We start from the raw sequence: 20,773 nt of genomic DNA, 5'->3' as shown, positions 1-20,773 counted from the left end.
AGTTGCGCTGGCAAAACTCAAATAGATTCACTGCTGCTGCGCCATCTACCAAAACTAAATGAAACTAACAGCTGATGTGATTCAACGAATGTTTTTGTTGTAGCTGCTGCACGTGCGTGTGTTAATTGGCCAAATATTTGATTTTTTTTTTTTATTAATTTTTGACTGAACGGAATTTAATGAAACTTTCAGCATATGATCTACTTATTATATTGAATATTTGAGAAATTAAAAAAAAAGAAAAATCATTCACAATTAGCTATAGTGGCATCTGATTTGAACTTGAATGTTTTTACTCGATAAAAACATAACGGGATGATTTATCGAATTTTAAAAGCAAACTCGACGTCCGCGCTGTATAAACGGTCATTTAAAAAAAAAATTCAAGTCTCTAGCTCTTATATCTTCGGAAATCGACGCGTTCAAACATACGGACAGACGGACGGACGGACAGACGGACAGACGGACAGACGGACAGACAGACAGACGGACAGGGCCAAATCGACTCAGCTCGTCGCCCTGATCAAGAATATATATACTTTGTGGGGTCTGCCAAGCCTCCTTCTGCCTGTTACATACATTTCAACAAAACCATTATACCCTGATTTCCCATTGAAAATGGGTTCAGGGTATAATAACAAGTAGTCGAGACTGCTCGACTGACAGATACCCTGAACCCTCCAAGCTGATATTCTAATCATTCTGCACTTCTTTTATGCACACATACATACACATGCATCCACACGCACGCATAAGCCTGCGCTCTGCTAACTGCGCAGTAAGCAGCGACTGCGCTTGGGCTGCGCTGCAGTGTGAGCAATACTATGAGAATTTATTTGTTGAATAATTTCTTTTGTAGACATACGATCTTAATGAAACTTTTAGATCATATTCATATGGTGAATATGTGTGTACATTCCAAAACTCTAGTACTTGAAATGCGTTTTTTACAAATTGGGGGCGAAGGGGGCATGGTATCCAAAATCTGTAAATTACAAAATCTTTGTATCAATTAACTTTATATACAACGCAAATTTGAAGTCTTCAGGTTTAAAAGTGTTCAAACTAGGCTGAAAAAACCAAGTCGATTTTTCGATTATTCTCGATAAAAAAGTTATCGGATGAGTTATCGAAAAAAAAGCAAACTCGTACTGCCTATGGTATACACGAGTATGCATGCCAAATTTCAGCTCTCTAGCTCTTATATCTTCTGAGATCCTTTTGCACATACGGACGGACGGACGGACGGACAGACGGACAGGGCTATATCGACTCAGCTCGTCGTCCTGATCAAGAATATATATACTTTATGCGGTCTGCGATGATTCCTTCGGCCTGTTACATACTTTTCACAAAACCATTTTACCCTGATTTCCCATTTTCAATTCAGGGTTCAGGGTATAAAAATCGTTTTAAAACAAACTGTTATTTAAGCTTGAATTGCGAAAAAGAACACATTTTACATACTAACCAGCGGGTATTTAAGCCCAGCACGCAACAAATAAAGTAAGAAAGCAATTCTCTTTCAATAAGAGAAATTAAAAGTAATATTCAAATCTACATATTTAAAAAAAAAAATAGTTATTTCGTCACATTTAATGTTTTCTCGACATTGATATTTCCTAATGATTTAGAACTATATTGAAATAGGTCTTATTTTCTTTTAGCAGCAAAGAAAAATATTTCGTTTATAACATTAAATTCCGAATATATATTTCGTGCATATAGCGTCTACTAACTTTTCTTTTGGATGGACTATCTTCATGAAACTTATAGATTATAAATATATCATACACACGCTTGTATTTGCCAAATCACTAGTCTCTACTATTTTAAATACGTCTTTTACAAATATATGGTTGAGGGCGTGAATATAGCGGCGGGGGAGGTAAAAAACAAAATCGAAATTCTATAAAGTACATATACATTGCGACTCTAGCTTTAAAGATGTAGCAGATATAAAATTATTACTGGTTTTCGATAATGTTTTTAATCGGAACAAGGTATCGATTTTTAAAGCAAGACTTGATATGCGCGTGGTACACTGTTAAAAGACACAGTACACTATCACTCAATCGTGGCGTGGTACACACGGACCTAGATAAAAGAATGTCAAGTCTCTAGTCTCTTCTGAGATCGACGCGTTCATACATACGGACAGACGGACGGGCAGGGCTAAATCGACTCAGCACGTATATATACAGTGACAAACTAAATTATTGACACGGCAAGGTTTTTAAAATTTATAGCAATTTTTAAAGTATTTTGAAACGTTTTTTTAATGAAACGAAAAGCTAACCACATAGAAAAGGGTATTTATTAAATTACACAAAGACAAGTGACTGAAGTCGTGTTTCTCTCGGCTGCACAAAAATATACCCGAAAAGAAACGAAGTGAGTGAGTGAGCAGCAGACGCTATTAAATGTTGTATATTGAATACATTCGAATATTGACACCTGTTTTCTGCTGTGTGTGTTATCTGTTAAAAGAAAGAGGAAAAAATAAAAAAATATGTGTGCAATGTATTTTTTGTTGTGGAATTTTTAACTTATATATTTTTTACAAATAATTAATTAATAATATTAGAATTTAAAAACATAATTTTATTAATGCTGTCAGGGTTGGATGCTATTGAACATCGCTTTTCTGTAATTAAATTTCTTGCAATTGAAAACGTTCTCTCTGAAGCTGAGCTGCTGGCGGGAATACAAAATATTTGGCAACTTGTTTTATGCAGTATTGGGAAAAAATGTTTGTGCATTTTCTACCATGCCAAAACGTCAAAATTGGTTGAGTATGGAACATTTATATTTGTATAGCCTGCTATTTTGAAATGGTTCAATCTGATCTTTATTGGAGTCAACAGCATCTATGAACTCATCAAATTCATCGCTAGCTGTTTGAGTTTCAAAAGTTTCACAACTTGAGTCTACTAAAAAATGCTTCATAATAGTTTTACAGTCATTTATTGCTGTTTCCTTTTCATTTTGGGAAAATTGTTTTAGCTTATTTGTTGGCTTCCATTTCGCACGTCTGCTCACAATTTCTCAAAGCACAAAATGAATACAAAAAGTATTCTTCGAACTACTTGAGTAGTTCGAATGTTTTCGAAGTTTTTGATTTTGTAGTATAAATATATGTACATATGTACATACATAAATAAATACATTTAAGCAATGTTAATATATTTACTTACTTAGGCATTGCAATATTTGCTGCTTAAGTTTGTATAAGTGCACTTTCAGGCAACAAACGACAATATACGCAAAATATAAAATCAAACTAGCGATGTTTTGGAAAACATCGATGCATCGCTTAACATCTGTATCAATAAAAACATCGGAAAACATAGCCAAAAGAACATCGATTGTCGATGCATCGATATTTTTTCACATCACTAGCATGAGACACAACATGTTCGTCTTGCGAAACAGTAGTATACACATTCGTCTCATTCTGTCCTTTTCACTCACTCATATCACTGACCAAAGAACTAGAGCTGGAAAATCATCGATGTTTGTCGCCATCGATGTTTCCGATGTTTTTTGAATAAAACATCGATGTTAAAGCATTTAGGATACATAATACCACTAACCAGAGAACACATAGACCGGACAAGTAGTGTAAAGCGTTTTGCACACTTTTTTTCGGGAGTTATCTCCCAGACACTTCGTATTTGCTCGGCTCTTCACTTTTTGGGTTCGAGCTACGAAAACATACGAAAGCACAATCATTTCGCTTCATGCGCTCGACCGAGATGGTCGACTGTTGAACAAAGGATCCATCTGCGCTGAATGTTTCCCTTGCTCTCTCTCTCTCACGATGCTCTCTGCTCTCTGCTCTCTCAAATATGTATATGTATGTATGCATGTGAGCACAAGCAGCGCTCACAAATTGAAATTTCTTCGCAGCGAGAGCCCATGCCTACCCTTATGTGTGAAGAGTATACCAAACTTTTCAAACCGTTTGCCATGCGTTTTCGTTATTATTTGTGGGAAGGGTATGAAGGCGTTGGTGCGCATAATGAAAATGTTTTCGCGACGAGCATGCACACACACACTGTCCCTTGCTACATGTACTATGTACTGCATGTGAGCACAAGTAGGCTAACGAAAATTGAAATTTCTTCGCAGCGAGAACCCATGCCTTCCCTTCTGTGTGAAGAGTATACCGAACTTTTCAAACCGTTTGCCATGCGTTTTCGATATTATTTGTGGGAAGGGTATGAAAGCGTTGGTGCGCATAATGAAAATGTTTTCGCGACGAGCATGCACACACACACTTACAGTATGCTACATGTACTATGAGCATTTGTATGCCTGTGTGCGAAGCTCTTGCTGCTGTAGCAATTTTAAATCCCAGCATTTGCATTTGGTCGATTTTGTGAAGTGCTCACATACATATGTATGTATGTATGTATATACATTTGATTGTGTGTACGCATGGGAGGCGCTGCTCACAATTTTGGGATATAACTTGTAGAAGCACTTGTATGCCTGTGTGCCTTTACATGTGCGTGTGTGTATGTGTTTGTATGTATGCATGGGAGATGAACATTGGCGTGTGCCTCCCTCAACTTAGAATGGTGTGAACGATTTTGGGCTTTGATTGAAGAGGCGCGCTTATGTTTAAGTACCTGTTTTGATTCAATGATCGTGGGTTTACCTATCAGAATGAATGTTTTTTAAAAATGTGGTACCTGATTAATTCCAATGGGCAAAATGGGATGTGTTTTTTTAACCCTTGCACTTGTGCATACATATGTAGGTCAATTTGACACCTTTTTAAAAAGATGAATACGTAAATAGGTCAAATTGATAATTTTTACAAAAATTTGGATTAATCAGGTACCACATTTTTAAAAAACATTCATTCTGATAGGTAAACCCACGATCATTGAATCAAAACAGGTACTTAAACATAAGCGCGCCTCTTCAATCAAAGCCCAAAATCGTTCACACCATTCTAAGTTGAGGGAGGCACACGCCAATGTTCATCTCCCATGCATACATACAAACACATACACACACGCACATGTAAAGGCACACAGGCATACAAGTGCTTCTACAAGTTATATCCCAAAATTGTGAGCAGCGCCTCCCATGCGTACACACAATCAAATGTATATACATACATACATACATATGTATGTGAGCACTTCACAAAATCGACCAAATGCAAATGCTGGGATTTAAAATTGCTACAGCAGCAAGAGCTTCGCACACAGGCATACAAATGCTCATAGTACATGTAGCATACTGTAAGTGTGTGTGTGCATGCTCGTCGCGAAAACATTTTCATTATGCGCACCAACGCTTTCATACCCTTCCCACAAATAATATCGAAAACGCATGGCAAACGGTTTGAAAAGTTCGGTATACTCTTCACACAGAAGGGAAGGCATGGGTTCTCGCTGCGAAGAAATTTCAATTTTCGTTAGCCTACTTGTGCTCACATGCAGTACATAGTACATGTAGCAAGGGACAGTGTGTGTGTGCATGCTCGTCGCGAAAACATTTTCATTATGCGCACCAACGCCTTCATACCCTTCCCACAAATAATAACGAAAACGCATGGCAAACGGTTTGAAAAGTTTGGTATACTCTTCACACATAAGGGTAGGCATGGGCTCTCGCTGCGAAGAAATTTCAATTTGTGAGCGCTGCTTGTGCTCACATGCATACATACATATACATATTTGAGAGAGCAGAGAGCAGAGAGCATCGTGAGAGAGAGAGAGCAAGGGAAACATTCAGCGCAGATGGATCCTTTGTTCAACAGTCGACCATCTCGGTCGAGCGCATGAAGCGAAATGATTGTGCTTTCGTATGTTTTCGTAGCTCGAACCCAAAAAGTGAAGAGCCGAGCAAATACGAAGTGTCTGGGAGATAACTCCCGAAAAAAAGTGTGCAAAACGCTTTACACTACTTGTCCGGTCTATGTGTTCTCTGGTTAGTGATAATACATAATAATTAAGTCTATTTGAGATCCATAAGTTTCATGTTTTTATTAAGGAACAATAATTTATTTACTATGCTGGACTTCAAAGAACAGCGGCGATCGGATATAATTTGCCCAGCTTTACTAAAAGTCCGTTCCGACTCGCACGATGACGCCGGAACACACAAAAATTTCCTAGCCATATTTTTCATGGCGTTTGAATCGGTGGGACAGCCCTTAAAATTATTTTTTTTAATTTTGAATTTTAGTAGTTTATCAACAAATTTCATCTTACCTTCCAAGATGATTATGGCAATACTCTTTGAGGTCGACACTTTGCTTTGTAGCTTATTCTTCATAAACGAAAACCGTACCGGCTCTGGTGTTGTTGGAGTTGGTTGAGAAATTCGCGTTGCTTTGGACATTTCCAGCGACAGCTCATCTTCAAGGGCTTTTGAAGCCTGTTCAGCATTTGAGACAGACAAAAACCCTTCTTTTTGGAAACGAGGATCTATCATTGTTGCAATTCTCGGTATGGTGCGAGACTCATACGAGAAAAGGCGTGCAGGGAAACGTTCTTTCAAAAACTGTATAGCACTTTTAGCCTCTGGCTGATCCTTAATGTGTGAATGAAAAATATCGATAGTAGCAAGCGAACATCGATGTATTTCAAAAATACAAAAACATCGATGTATCGATAGTACAATCGATGTATTTTCTAGCTCTACAAAGAACACTGTTCTTTGGTCAGTGCTCATATTCTACTCAATTCGAATGTACTCAATGTGGCTTTGTTTTGGATGTATTCATGCAGACGTCTACCCTGAACCCTTCCAGCAACTGATATTTCAATAATTATTCGCATATACACACATACAGCCATACGCACGCACGCATAAACACTAGTGCTGCAAAAGAATCGATATTCCGTAATATCGATATTCACGATATTTTCAGAGAAAAAGATCGATAAAAACGATATATCGAACACTTCTTTTAAATGTTAATTTTCTTGCTTAGAATCTATTATAATATTTATATTAATTATGACTTCTTAATGGATAAAATGGCAACCATTTCAAGATTAAAATAAAAGCAACAGCATCAAACAAAAACAAATTTATTCAACCGAACAAAGTCGTATAACAAATTATTTTTCATTAACTTAAACCTAAAACAGCAATTCATTAAAGCTCAAATTCACTATGCTCCTTAAAATTATATTATAATAATAACAAAAACAATTGCCTCCATGGCAGTTTGAAAAAGAAAAGAAATTAAGACAAAACCCATTGGTTTTTATTTAAAAAAAATAGTTTGTTTACTGTTTCCGGTTTTAATGACGCCCTTCTGGAATTAGCAATCATTCCAGCTTTGCTAAACATCCTCTCGCTCTCAGAGGACGTTGCCTCATATTTTTTATTTACGAAGTGCAAAATGCTACCGGACTTGGGTGCCAATTCACTCTCTTGCAGCGATGGATGCATGCGTGTTAAGTGATTTTTAAGGCTTGTGGTATTTCCATTTGTTTTGCAGACCTTAAAGCAATTTCTGCACACCGCACAACCATCCTTTCCTTTTTCAAAATATTTCCACACTTCGGATTTTTTGGGGCTCCCACGGTCTTATTTTCTTCATCGGAGTCCACCCTCGCCGCGCCTAAAACACACAAGCTATGATTCCAAGCTTTTCCAATAGGATATATCAATTGTACTTACGTTTTCTTCCCAAAAACTGATCAATTTTTTTTCTTTCTATTGCAATTAAATTAAATCAATCAATTTGTATACAATTTAGCAAAATTAAATAAATGCGCTTCTTACACAGTTAAAACCAACGCCAAGAATAACCATTTTTCGATATATCGATACTAAGAAAACCATATCGATCTTTTGCCAAAATTCGAAAATATCGATTATAACGATTCCGATCCGATATTTTTGCAGCACTAATAAACACGCATTGGCTGCAGTTGTGGCTTACTATGGGAACTTAATTGCCTAATAACTTTTCGATTCGATAGACTATCTTCATGAAACTTTCAGATTAGGAATATAACATAGATATGCGTGTATTTGTCAAAGCACAAGTCTCTAGTATTTGAAATAAGCCTTTTACAAATGTGATGGTGAGGGAGTAAATTAGGGGAATTGTATAAAATGCATATACATAAGTATACATATAAAATTTGCACTCTAGCTTTAAAGATGTAAAAGATATAAACACTAACCAGAGTTAGTGGTGACAAGAAGGCGTGGTTTAATCGTAGAGAAAAAAAATCGAAATTCTCAATTATTCTATTTAGCTGTATGTATTTCAACCTCTTAGCTCTATTTTTAGAATTGATGCCAAAATTTCGGACTCTTTTCCTATAGTGCAGTGGTGTCTTGGTATTGGAAATTAATTGTTTAATAACTTTTCTGGTAAATTAAAAAAAATCGGAATTCTATCAAGTACATATGAATCTAAATTAAAAATTTTCGACTTTAGCCTTAAAGATGCAGCAAATATTTTATTACTGGTTTTCGATGTGTTTAATCGTTAGCAAAATAACGTGGCAAGCTATCGATTTTTGAGGCAAAACTCGATATCCGCGTGGTATACACGGACCTAGGAAAACAATTTCAAGTCTCTAACTCTTATATCTTCTGAAATCGACGCGTTCAAACATACGTACAGACAGACAGACGGACAGGGCTAAATCAACTCAGCTCGTCGCCCTGATCAAGAATATATATACTTTATGGGGTCTGCCCCGCCTTCTTCTGTCTGTTACATACATTTGAACAAAACCATTATACCTTATTTTCCATTTTCAATGGGTTCAGGGTATAAAAATACCTATAAAAGTAATGTTAAATTACACCTGTATATGCACAGGTGCAAAAGATCAACGATCGCATTCCAATTTCCACACGGGCCCAATCAGGTACTACATTATTTTTTAATTCATTCTGATAGTCAAGCGATCATTGAATTAAAAGCAGCTACTTACCTATAATTCGCGATTCTGTAATTCGAGCCCAAAATCCTTCACACAATTCTAAGTTGTGGTAGGCACACGCCAACGTTCATGTCCCATGCATACAAACACGCACATACACACATGCATATAGGCATATAAATGCTTCGACAAGTGATATCCCATAATTGTAGGCATCGCGTCCCCTGCGTACAAACAATCAAACGTATCTATGTATGTAAACTGTGTACAGTTCACAAGATCTACCAAATGCTGGGCTTTAAAAATGCTATAGGTAGCAAGAGCTTCGTATACGTCCACAAATAATGACAAAAACGCAAACTTTTTGCACGAGCATGGCAAACAGTTTGAAAAGTTAGGTATACTCTTCACACAGAAGGGAGGAAACGGGAGTCTAACGCGACGAAATTTCAATTTTCGTGAGCTGCTGCTTGTGCTCACATGCATACATACATATACACATTTGAGAGAGCAGGGTACATTGAGCATAAACGGATCTATTGTTCAACAGCCGACTATCTCGGTCGAGCCACTGACCAGAGAACACATAGACTAGACATGTAGAACAAACTTTTTCAACACCGAAAAAATGCGCTGAACGGACCGGACAACTTCGTATTTGGTCGGCTCGGTCTTCTGAGGCTCAAGCAGTAAAAATAAGGCAAGACAAAATCAGTGTGCTGCGACTGCTGCCACGAAATGCACGCATTACTAAATGAAGCACGGCTATGCGCTCTTTTTCCCTTACTCACTCTCTCCCTCTCTTTATGCTCTCTCTCTCTCTCTCTTTCTCTCTATATGGTCTCTCAAATAGCAGCAGCGCACAGAAATTGAATATTGTTCGCGACGATCCCAGCTCTTTCCTCTTGAGTGAAGGGTATACCGAAATCATAAATGATGACTTGATTAGAAATTTTTGACAATAATGAGTAAAGCTTGAATATAATATGACATGTGTATTTCATATATTGCAAAGCATTTAATAAAGTTAGTAGTGTTTTACGATAATTTTTTGGTTAAAAATGTATATAAAATAATTTTAATTATATATAATTATTTACGGATATAAACACATTTATAAACATGATTAGCAATAATAATATATAAATGTACTTATGTAAATATGTATGTATGTTCATACATAGTACATCTGTTTAAAGTGGTTATGACAGCCCGTAAGACCGACCAAATGCAAATGCTGGGCTTTAAAATTGCTACAAGCAGCAAGAGTAACGCACGCAGGTCACAAATGCTCATACATGTAGCAAGGGACTACAAGTGTGTGTGTACTTGCCCGTCGCAAAATAATATTGTTTATGCGTATCAACGCCTTCATACCCTTCCCACGAATAACCATCGAAACGCTTACATTTTGTTTGCATGAGCATGACAAATGCTTTTATGATTTCGGTATACCCTTCACTCAAGAGGAAAGAGCTGGGATCGTCGCGAACAATATTCAATTTCTGTGCGCTGCTGCTATTTGAGAGACCATATAGAGAGAAAGAGAGAGAGAGAGAGAGCATAAAGAGAGGGAGAGAGTGAGTAAGGGAAAAAGAGCGCATAGCCGTGCTTCATTTAGTAATGCGTGCATTTCGTGGCAGCAGTCGCAGCACACTGATTTTGTCTTGCCTTATTTTCACTGCTTGAGCCTCAGAAGACCGAGCCGACCAAATACGAAGTTGTCCGGTCCGTTCAGCGCATTTTTTCGGTGTTGAAAAAGTTTGTTCTACATGTCTAGTCTATGTGTTCTCTGGTCAGTGCTATTACTAATAATTTTATTAAAATGTGCTCCATTGCCATTCGGCGCGCAACATTAAAATTTTGGGCGCTACCTTGACGACCATATGTCAAACGGTGGGGTTACAAAAATATTGTTTGGATTGGCTGTAGTATTTCTCATAAATGAGTGCATTAACATATGTATTTGTCATAAATGCGGTTCTTGCCTCTTTTATAGCTGAATCCAACATACAAGAAAAGAATCTCTCTAAATTATCACAATTTCAGGAGAAGAACGTTCCCAACGAATATATTGTGACCTATCATTCAAAATACTATACGCAAGTTAGAAATTCATTTATTTCAAAGAGGCTAAGAGGAAATGTGTGTAATATGCATTTATAAATCAATGGCTTACAAATAAATGACACTATATATTTTTAGGTGTTAAATTGGTCAATTATATCCCGCTATAACTTAGCTAGTCATTACCCAAGTGATTTCGACATTTTGCATATATCGGATACAAATTACACTTTAATTGAACAAACACTCAGCTTTATCAGAGCCCATCCCGCTGTTAAACGAGTTTCTCGTCATCATTATGTTCAAAGACTTTTATCATACAATAACACAGACAGCACCGCATACAATATTCGCCATCCGCAAGGAGTTGCGCGGGATAAGTACGCGAAGTCCGGGCAGCAGCAGCATGTGGCTGCCTCCTTATATGCGGACGTTCTTTGGAAACTTGGAATTACGGGGAAGGGTGTTAAAGTTGCAATTTTTGATACCGGCTTAACTCAAAATCATCCACACTTTCGAAACGTCAAGGAGCGAACGAATTGGACAAATGAGAAATCTTCTGAAGATGGCGTGAGCCATGGGACGTTCGTTGCAGGTGTAATAGCTTCTTCAAAGGAGTGCCTTGGATTAGCTCCAGATGCAGAGTTGCATATATATAAAGTTTTCACGAATTCTCAGGTAAACATCGAATTACACAAGCCGAAAATTTGGCAGAAGCTATTACTTGAAATCAGACTAAGATTGGAATCTAAAGAATTTACCATTGGATTTAGAACGCCAAAAAATATTGAAAAATTATAATCTGATTCTTAGTTACCTAATTCAGTTTCCCTACCTATTTATACCATAATATCCATTTTTTTTTTAATTAAAGGTATCTTATACTTCGTGGTTTTTAGATGCTTTCAATTATGCCATTTACAAAAAAGTGAATATTATCAATTTAAGCATTGGAGGGCCAGATTTTATGGACTCCCCATTCGTCGATAAAGTTCTAGAACTATCAGCAAATAATATAATAATGATATCGGCCGCTGGAAATGATGGTCCCATATACGGAACTCTGAATAACCCGGGTGACCAAAGCGATGTTATCGGCGTTGGAAGTATTAATTTTGACAATCAAATCGCCAGATTTAGTTCTCGAGGAATGACAACCTGGGAACTTCCTGTTGGTTATGGTAGAATAGGTTTAGACATTGTCACCTATGGCAGTCAAGTTGAGGGAAGTGACGTACTCAAGGGATGCAGAAGGTTATCAGGAACTTCAGTCTCATCGCCAGTTGTTGCAGGAGTCGCAGCTTTGCTCAGGAGTGGCGTTTCACATAAAATAGAATTAGTCAATCCGTCATCCTTGAAACAAGTGCTTGTTGAAGGTGCTGAAAGGCTGGCGAATTATAATATTTTTGAGCAAGGTCAAGGGAAACTAAATTTGTTAAAAAGTATGCAGTTGTTACTATCCTACAAGCCAAAAATTAGTCTTATCCCATCTTCGATCGATTTCACATCAAGTTATATGTGGCCTTATAGTAGCCAACCACTGTTTTATGGAAGCGCTGCTGCGATTGTAAACGTTACAATTCTTAATGGCATATCTGTAACTGGTAAAATTATTGGTCAACCGAGATGGGTACCAGATCCTCATAATTTTGGTCGGTACCTTAACATTTCTACATCTTTTTCAATGACGCTTTGGCCTTGGACTGGATGGATGTCAGTTTACATTGGTAAGAGAGTAAAAAGACTTCTTTAGTCGAAACTCCTGGATATACCCAGATATACCCTGAACAACACATTTACATGCACACACACACATTCCCACACATTTCCATTGCGTAAGACAAGTAACATTGCCCTCATCATATTATTTTTATACCATGGACTAGGGTTACCATCTGGGCCAGAGGCCCACACTCACTATAAATAAATGAAACGTAAATTAAGTTTTTCTGTTTTTATATTTAGCATCATACATGTGAATATATCCTTATACATATATAATTTTTGTTATATTCATGATAGCCTGACTTATACTCCTCCACACTGTACAGACATTTCTTTCATCCATCAATACCAAATTATATTAAACAATATGTATGTGCTTAACATTCTCTTTCGTCTGACCACTGCATATTTAATAAGGCAAAAAATTTGTATTTGTATTGTGCTCACGAATCGGATTCAGGATTTGAGCTATCTTTAATACTTCTGAGTCACGTTTGTTGCAAAAACTGTACTACCTTATCTGCGCTGCTTTTCTCAAAAAAATCTTCATTTGTCTCGACAAAGAGTTCTTCAAGTTTACAATTTGGGTCGCATTTTGTCAAAATGACGATTTTTTTGTTAGGTCGGGACACCGGGACATTACGTCCAGAAGCGGGACATGTCCCGGAATTCCAGGACGGATGTCCTGGACGGAAGTCCTGTCCGTCCGTATGTATGAAATTTTTTTCCTTTTGAGGTAGAGTCTGCAAATTTTAAATGTATTCACGTATGTATGTATTTTATGCCATTTAGATTTTTGTTGTAATTTACCCCTACCCTTATATAACCCATATATATATACCCTAACCCATATATTTGGAAAGGCGTATTTGCTTTGGCACACACTTTAATGTTATAATTACGATCTGAAAGTTTTATGAACATAGTCCATCAAAAAGTTATTAAGCAAGTAAGTTTCCATAGTAAGCCTACACTGCATCCAATGCGTATTTATGCTTGCATCCCTATGTTTTTCTGAGTGTGTTTTTCTTGTGAAAGTTCAATTCTTCGAAGGGTTCAGGGGATTTCGAAGTCGAGCAGTCTCGACTAGAGCTTTCTTACTTGCTTGTAATCAATAATTAGTTATTATCGTAGCCAATGGTGTGTTTTATAAAATGAAGTATTTTCTAATTTCAGTTGTTAATAGTGAAGCACAGAACTATGAAGGTATAGCCAAGGGACGTATAATATTATTGATAGATAGTTTCCCAATTGGCACAAATACGACTCTACGAAGGGAAGTAGAGTTGCAACTGACAATAAAAATTACACCAAAGCCACCCCGGCACAAAAGAATTCTGTGGGATCAATTTCATAGTCTAAGATATCCACCAGGCTATATACCAAGAGACAATTTAAAGATTAAAACTGATCCGCTCGATTGGAGGGCAGATCACATTCATACAAATTTCCGTGACACATATATTCATTTGAGAAACTCTGGTTATTATATCGACGTGTTAAGAGAACCGTATACTTGCTTTAACCCCAATGAATATGGAGTTTTATTAATCGTAGACCCTGAAGAAGAATTCTATGACGAAGAGATATCCTGTCTCGAAAATTATGTTTACGAAAATGGCTTAAGTGTTATTATATTTGCGGATTGGTATAATACAACGGTAATGAGACACATTAAATTTTTTGATGAGAACAGTAGACAATGGTGGATACCTGATACTGGTGGGGCTAATATTCCAGCCCTAAACGATCTTTTGAGACCTTTTGATATATCTTTCGGTGACTTTGTTGGTGAAGGGCACTTCAAATTGGGAGACCATTCAATGTATTATGCAAGTGGAGCAACGCTTAAAACATTTCCAAATAATCGAGATGATGTAGTTATTGGAACCAATTTAAATGATCAAGGCGCATCGGTAATAGCTTTAATTTTAATAAACATAAATATTAATTTTAACATTTCCACCTCTATTTAAGATTATTACAAACGGAAAATCGCAAAATATTTATGCGAAACAATTTTTACCTATAATGGGATTATTTCAAACTAATTCCAATGGTCGGTTCCTTAATAAAACGAAGAATCGAAGGGACCCTCCAGCTAACGAAAGCATTAAGGACTGGGATGTTCCATTTAATCATTCAATTTTAGAAAATCGAAATTTGTTCAGTGCGACCGTCACAGGTCGTATTGCAGTCTTTGGCGATTCCAATTGCTTAGATTCCTCGCACATGGAGAAAGCATGCTTCTGGCTTTTGACAACCATATTGGATTTTGCGATGAATTCTCATAAATCAATGTTATTAGACAATTTGAATCGAATTTCAGAGTTTAGGGAAATGAAGGAAACGGCTTTACCTATCAGAATGCCAGGTAGTAATTTAAAAAAGTTTTCATTGGTGGTCAGACATAAGAAGAAGTTTATATTGCAATGCGAAAAACTGGATTGGATAGTGGCAACAACGTTAGCCATTAGCCCAACGTTAGAACTGGATGTCGATAGAATCGAAGGTATCTGATAAGCTATTGAATTATTTCATCATATAAAACTAACAATTTACTCCATTTCAGGAAATCAAAATAATAATATTATTGCTAACTTGAATACTGAGCTTGCCAAAATAACTTGGAATAATGATAAATACGTTTCGGACCAAATCGACAATAATATTAAGATATCCGTTTTATTTATGATAACACTCAGCTTAACTGTTATTATTGTTTTTATATTATTCTTAAAAGGAAAAATAGGATTTAGTTCTTTTAAATAAAATATATTAATAAAATATGAATATACTCTTTATACTTCTTGAAGGAGTACTGTGAGTACAAGTACATTATTTATTTCGTGTTTGAAATTCTTATAAAATAATATTTAAATATTCTTGTGAATATACTATCTTCATGAAATGAAGATAATCACGATTATAATAAGGAAATGCGTGCAAGGCACAAGTCTCTAGTACCTGAAATACGCTTTTTACAAATTTAGTTGTGAGGGGGAGGATATAAGGGTTGGGGGTGAATTATAACAAAAATCGGAATTATATAAAGTACATATAAATCTACATTTAATATTTGGAGACTCTAGCTCTAACGATGTAAGAGATATCTATATATATAAAATAGAGTTGTGTAAAAGTGTTCCGAGACTTATAACTTGATATGTGCTGGACCAATTTTGATGGTTTTTGATTTGTTGGATTTGTCTCCGCCACGAGTAGGATCTTAAAAACACTGAAAAATTTGACGAAAAACGCGGTTTTTTCCCTACAGATTAAAATTTCCATTGATACTCAGTAGGCTTGATAACAAGACAGTTTTCGGTCCTGCTCTCATATTATACAATAGTATAGAAGTAAATAAACAAACTCAGTCAGTCAGTCTACGGCACAGCCTCAAGCGAACCTGACTATTCATAAAAAAAAGCACATTTGATAAAAATGATACGCGTGCGTACAGAAGCTAAATATCTCGAAAGTTCAGGTATTTGTTTGTCTCAAATATAAATTTGTGTAAATTATTTATATTTATATTTCTCGATTGTTTTATGAGATTTTGTGCGAGGGCATATTCAGTGTTACTATTGATAAAAATGCCGCGTCCTAGAAGATCTAATCTTTCCCGGCGGACCCATGATGCAATTAGGCAACGAAATATCGCGAGTCAATTATCTGACGAAGAGCGAGAAATCGCCCGAGAAAGGCGCCGCGCTAGTACCCAGCAAAGAAGGGCCCTAATTCGTGCTTCTCAAAGTCAGGCAGCCCGTGAAACGGCAATAAGAAATGGTTCAAGGATTGATTTCAATCGAGCAGCATTTCGATATGATTGCATTGACTACAGCTTGAATCGTTTAGTTTGCATTGGTCCAATAGACGTTGTTTGCCAGCATTGTGGCGCATTGAAGTTTGCTGGTGAAACGCCCGGTTTGTGCTGCCTTAGTGGTAAAGTGACATTGCCATTAGTGGTCCCGCCACCAGAGTCATTGCGTTCCCTGCTTTATGGCGAAACACTAGGATCACGACATTTTCTAGCAAACACTAAAAATATAATGCCTGTTTCCAAATGACTTCATTTGGGGCGGAAATTATTGGAGACGAATATAATCCGACATTTAAGTTAATTTACGTTAAAAATTTTATTTTCTGATTGTAGAAAAAAAAAATTAAAAAAATTGGAATAATGTAGTTAGTTAGATTTCTGTAAAAAGTGTTTGTAAATCTAACTATAACTATGGCTTTGAATTTAAAGATTCAAGGCCAGAGTGGCCATCGCATTGGATCATTGCAACCTATTGAAGATGCACAGCACGAATTTTTGCAAATATACTTCATGGGCAATATGGAAGAACAACTTGACCGGCGTCAAGAAATGAACACAGCTATGAAAAGAGCAATTCTCCAAGATGGTCAAGCTGTTCAAGACTGCTTTAGAGCGCATGCCAAGAGATGACTATAAAGTAGTAATCAGAGCAGATACAAGACCAGCTGGAACACATGAATGCACACTTAATGCTCCAACAATCGATGAAGTGGCAGATGCTGAAAGCTTGGAAGCACGCGATATTGTGCTTACACGACGCAGTACTGGGCAACTACAAAGAATATTTGAAACGCACCGTTCATATGACGCTTTACAATACAAGCTGGCAAGGAGACGATGGATAGCACTTTAATATCAAAATGATTAATCCATTAAATGGTAAGATCAATATCATTGTTTTCATTTTAACTTGATATAAATTTCATTCTGTTTGCTTTTGGAACACAAAAAAAGTTGTCACTCTTAAGTTAGTAGAGAGCAGCTTATTAGGGGTTCTAAAATACAATTTTTACTGTATTTGTTTCAGGTGGGGAAACTACCAAGAAGGTTAGTTCGATGAATTATTACGCATATTGCTTGATGATTCGTGAAAATTCTGACATTTATCTATATTAATATTTTTTATACCCTGAACCCATTGAAAATGGGAAGTCAGGGTATAATGGTCTTGTTGAAATGTAGGTAACAGGCAGAAGGAGGCGTGGCAGACCCCACAAAGTATATATATTCTTGATCAGGGCGACGAGCTGAGTTGATTTGGCCCTGTCCGTCTGTCTGTCCGTCTGTCCGTATGTTTGAACGCGTCGATTTCCGAAGATATAAGAGCTAGAGACTTCAAATTTTTTAAAAGTAAAATGTTTGTAATTACAGCGCGGATATCGAGTTTATCATTAAAAACCGATAACTCATCCCGATCTTTTTTATCGATAAAAAACCTTATCGAAAACCAGTTATAAAATTATATCTTCTACACCTTTATTGCTAGATTCTCCAAATTTTTTATGTATGCTTATATGCAATTTATACAATTTCGGTTTTTGTTAAAATTTACCCCCCTCCCTTAAATTCACCCCCTCACCCTCACTTTTGTAAAAAGCGTATTTCAAATACTAGAGTGCTTTGGCAATCACATGCATATCCATGTTATAATCATAATCTGAAAGTTTCATGAAGATCGTACGTCCACAAAAAAAGTTATTAAACAATTAAGTTCTCATAGTAAGCGCTCACTGCCGCCCATGCATGTTTATGCTTGTGCGTGTGTGTGTGTGTGTGTGTGTGTGTGTGTGTGTGTGTGTGCGCGCGTGCGTGTGTGTGTGTGTGCGTGCTTCTTGTGTAAGCTGAAAGACGCGAAAAATTATTGAAATAGCTAACACTCCAAGGGTTCAGGGGATCTCGTAGTCGAGCAGTCTCGACTAGAGCTTTCTTACTTGTTTTTTTTTGTATTATTGTATTATATTCAGCTAAAAGGTATCGCGACATTACTTACTAATTTTGATACAAAAATGTGACAGCTCCGAAATTAAAGAACTTTTAGTGAAAATAACGGATTTTTCAAGTATTCCTAACTTCAGTATTTTTAAGATATATTCTGCTATTCGGGGCGGAGACAAATCCAACAAATCAAAAACCATGAAAATTGGTGCAGCAGATCTCGAATTATAAGTTTTGTAAGAAACTCGACTTTGTTTTATATATATAGTGACTGTTAGGCGGTACCACTAACCACTGGTTAGTGGCGGTACGAAGTTCGCCGGGACAACTAGTAATTTTATATCTGATTTTCGATCAGCATTTGTATCGATAATCTATATATAAAAGAGAGTTGTGTAAAAGTGTCCAAGCACTTATAACTCGAGATCTGCTGGACCAATTTTCATGGTTTTTGATTTGTTGGATTTGTCTCCTCCACGAGTAGGTCAGTAGATCTTTAAAATACTGAAAAATTTTGACGAATACTTGAAAAACGCGGTTTTTTCCCTAAAGATTCAAATTTCCATTTATACTCAGTAGCCTTGACAACAGTGACAGTTTCGGTCCTGTATAGAAGTAAATAAACAAATGTAGTCAGTCAGTCTACGGCACAGCCTCGAGCAGACCTGACTATTCAACAAAAAAAAAAAAAAAGACTATTCAACAAAAAAAAAAAAACAAAAGAGAATTCAAAAAAAAAAAAAAAAAAAAATCAACGAAAAAAAAAATTTTTCCAAATCAAAAAGAAAAATATTTCAAATCAAAAATCTGCAAAAATTCAAAAAAATCAAAAGATTAAAGCCTGACTGTTCAAAAAATAAATAAAAAATTCAAAATTCGAAATTAAAAAAAAAAAAGTTTTTGGCTTTTTATATTTTTGGACTTTTACAAAAGCTAAATATCTCGAAAGTTCAGATATTTGTTTGTCTCAAACATAAATTTGTGTAAATTATTTATATTTATATTTCTCGATTGTTTTATGAGATTTTGTGCGAGGGCATATTCAGTGTTACTATTGATAAAAATGCCGCGTCCTAGAAGATCTAATCTTTCCCGGCGGACCCATGATGCAATTAGGCAACGGAATAGCGCGAGTCAATTATCTGACGAAGAGCGAGAAATCGCCCGAGAAAGGCTCCGCGTTAGTACCCAGCAAAGAAGGGCCTTAATTCGTGCTTCTTAAAGAGAGGCAGCCCGTGAAATGGCAATAAGAAATGGTTCAAGGATTGATTTCAATCGAGCAGCGTTTCGATATGATTGCATTGACTACAGCTTGAATCGTTTAGTTTGCATTGGTCCAATGGACGTTGTTTGCCAGCATTGTGGCGCATTGAAGTTTGCTGGTGAAACGCCCGGTTTGTGCTGCCTTAGTGGTAAAGTGACATTGCCATTAGTGGTCCCGCCACCAGAGCCATTGCGTTCCCTGCTTTATGGCGAAACACTAGAATCACGACATTTTCTAGCGAGCACTCAAAAATACAATGCCTGTTTCCAAATGACTTCATTTGGGGCGGAAATTATTGGAGACGGATATAATCCGACATTTAAGGTAATTTACGTTAAAAATTTTATTTTCTATGACTGTCAAAAAAAAAAAAAAAAAAAAAAAAATTTGGAATAATGTAGTTTGTTAGATTTCTGTAAATAGTGTTTGTAAATCTAACTATAACTATGGCTTTGAATTTAAAGATTCAAGGCCAGATTTGCCATCGCATTGGATCATTGCAACCTATTGAAGATGCACACCACAAATTCTTGCAAATATACTTCATGGGCAATATGGAAGAACAACTTGACCGGCGTCAAGAAATGAACACAGCTATGAAAAGAGCAATTCTCCAAGATTGGCATGCTTAGAAATTTAAACCAACCAAAACTGTGCAATGGAACGCGTTTGGTGATAAGAAAACTGATGAGCAATGTGATTCACGTGTCGATACTCAAAGGAAAATTTAAAGATGAGTTCTTATTCCTAGGATTCCGATGATCTCAACAGATATGCCCTTTGAATTTAAACGAATTCAATTCCCGCTTCGTCTTGCCTTCGCCATGACGATCAACAAGTCACAGGGCCAATCTTTGACTATTTGTGGCCTCAATCTAGAAAATGTGTGTTTTTCTCATGGTCAATTGAACGTGGCAAGCTCACGTATTGGAAAAACCATCCGCATTATTTGTTCTTGCACCTGACCAAAAAACGAAGAATGTCGTTTACCACAAGGTGCTTGAATGAAAATCCGATTAATAAATTAATCAGAGTGTATCCCGACCTGAACAATATAGCTTTCAACAATTTTTT

At 36.6% G+C, this 20,773-nt stretch overlaps 2 protein-coding genes and 2 long non-coding RNA genes across 4 annotated transcripts; 2 read left to right on the top strand and 2 right to left on the bottom strand.

Moving 5' to 3' along the window:
* Nucleotides 1-5,979: 5,979 nt before the first annotated feature.
* LOC149269503 (uncharacterized) lies at nucleotides 5,980-6,699 on the bottom strand. Its single transcript, XM_089467103.1, has one exon. The coding sequence runs from the start codon at nucleotides 6,697-6,699 to the stop codon at nucleotides 5,980-5,982; it is 720 nt and encodes a 239-aa protein (XP_089323229.1).
* A 349-nt stretch (nucleotides 6,700-7,048) lies between these two features.
* LOC149269502 (uncharacterized) lies at nucleotides 7,049-9,460 on the bottom strand. Its single transcript, XR_016270041.1, has 2 exons — nucleotides 7,660-9,460; nucleotides 7,049-7,600 (listed from the first exon to the last, which is right to left on the bottom strand). It is a non-coding gene; the product is annotated as an uncharacterized LOC149269502 (long non-coding RNA).
* A 1,311-nt stretch (nucleotides 9,461-10,771) lies between these two features.
* On the top strand, nucleotides 10,772-15,470 carry S1P (membrane-bound transcription factor site-1 protease). Its single transcript, XM_018005331.2, has 6 exons — nucleotides 10,772-11,030; nucleotides 11,091-11,630; nucleotides 11,827-12,679; nucleotides 13,854-14,593; nucleotides 14,655-15,189; nucleotides 15,250-15,470. The coding sequence occupies exons 1-6, from the start codon at nucleotides 10,830-10,832 to the stop codon at nucleotides 15,447-15,449; spliced, it is 3,069 nt and encodes a 1,022-aa protein (XP_017860820.2). The 5' UTR covers nucleotides 10,772-10,829; the 3' UTR covers nucleotides 15,450-15,470.
* Nucleotides 15,471-15,657: 187 nt separating this feature from the next.
* LOC149269501 (uncharacterized) lies at nucleotides 15,658-20,756 on the top strand. The gene is made up of 2 exons (XR_016269666.1): nucleotides 15,658-20,023; nucleotides 20,164-20,756. It is a non-coding gene; the product is annotated as an uncharacterized LOC149269501 (long non-coding RNA).
* Nucleotides 20,757-20,773: the final 17 nt, after the last annotated feature.

Source organism: Drosophila arizonae, chromosome 4 (genome assembly GCF_054131065.1).
Source record: "Drosophila arizonae isolate 15081-1271.41 chromosome 4, UAZ_ARI_1.0, whole genome shotgun sequence".
Classification (NCBI taxonomy): Eukaryota; Metazoa; Arthropoda; class Insecta; order Diptera; family Drosophilidae; genus Drosophila; species Drosophila arizonae.
This window is presented reverse-complemented; position numbering and strand designations above follow the sequence as displayed.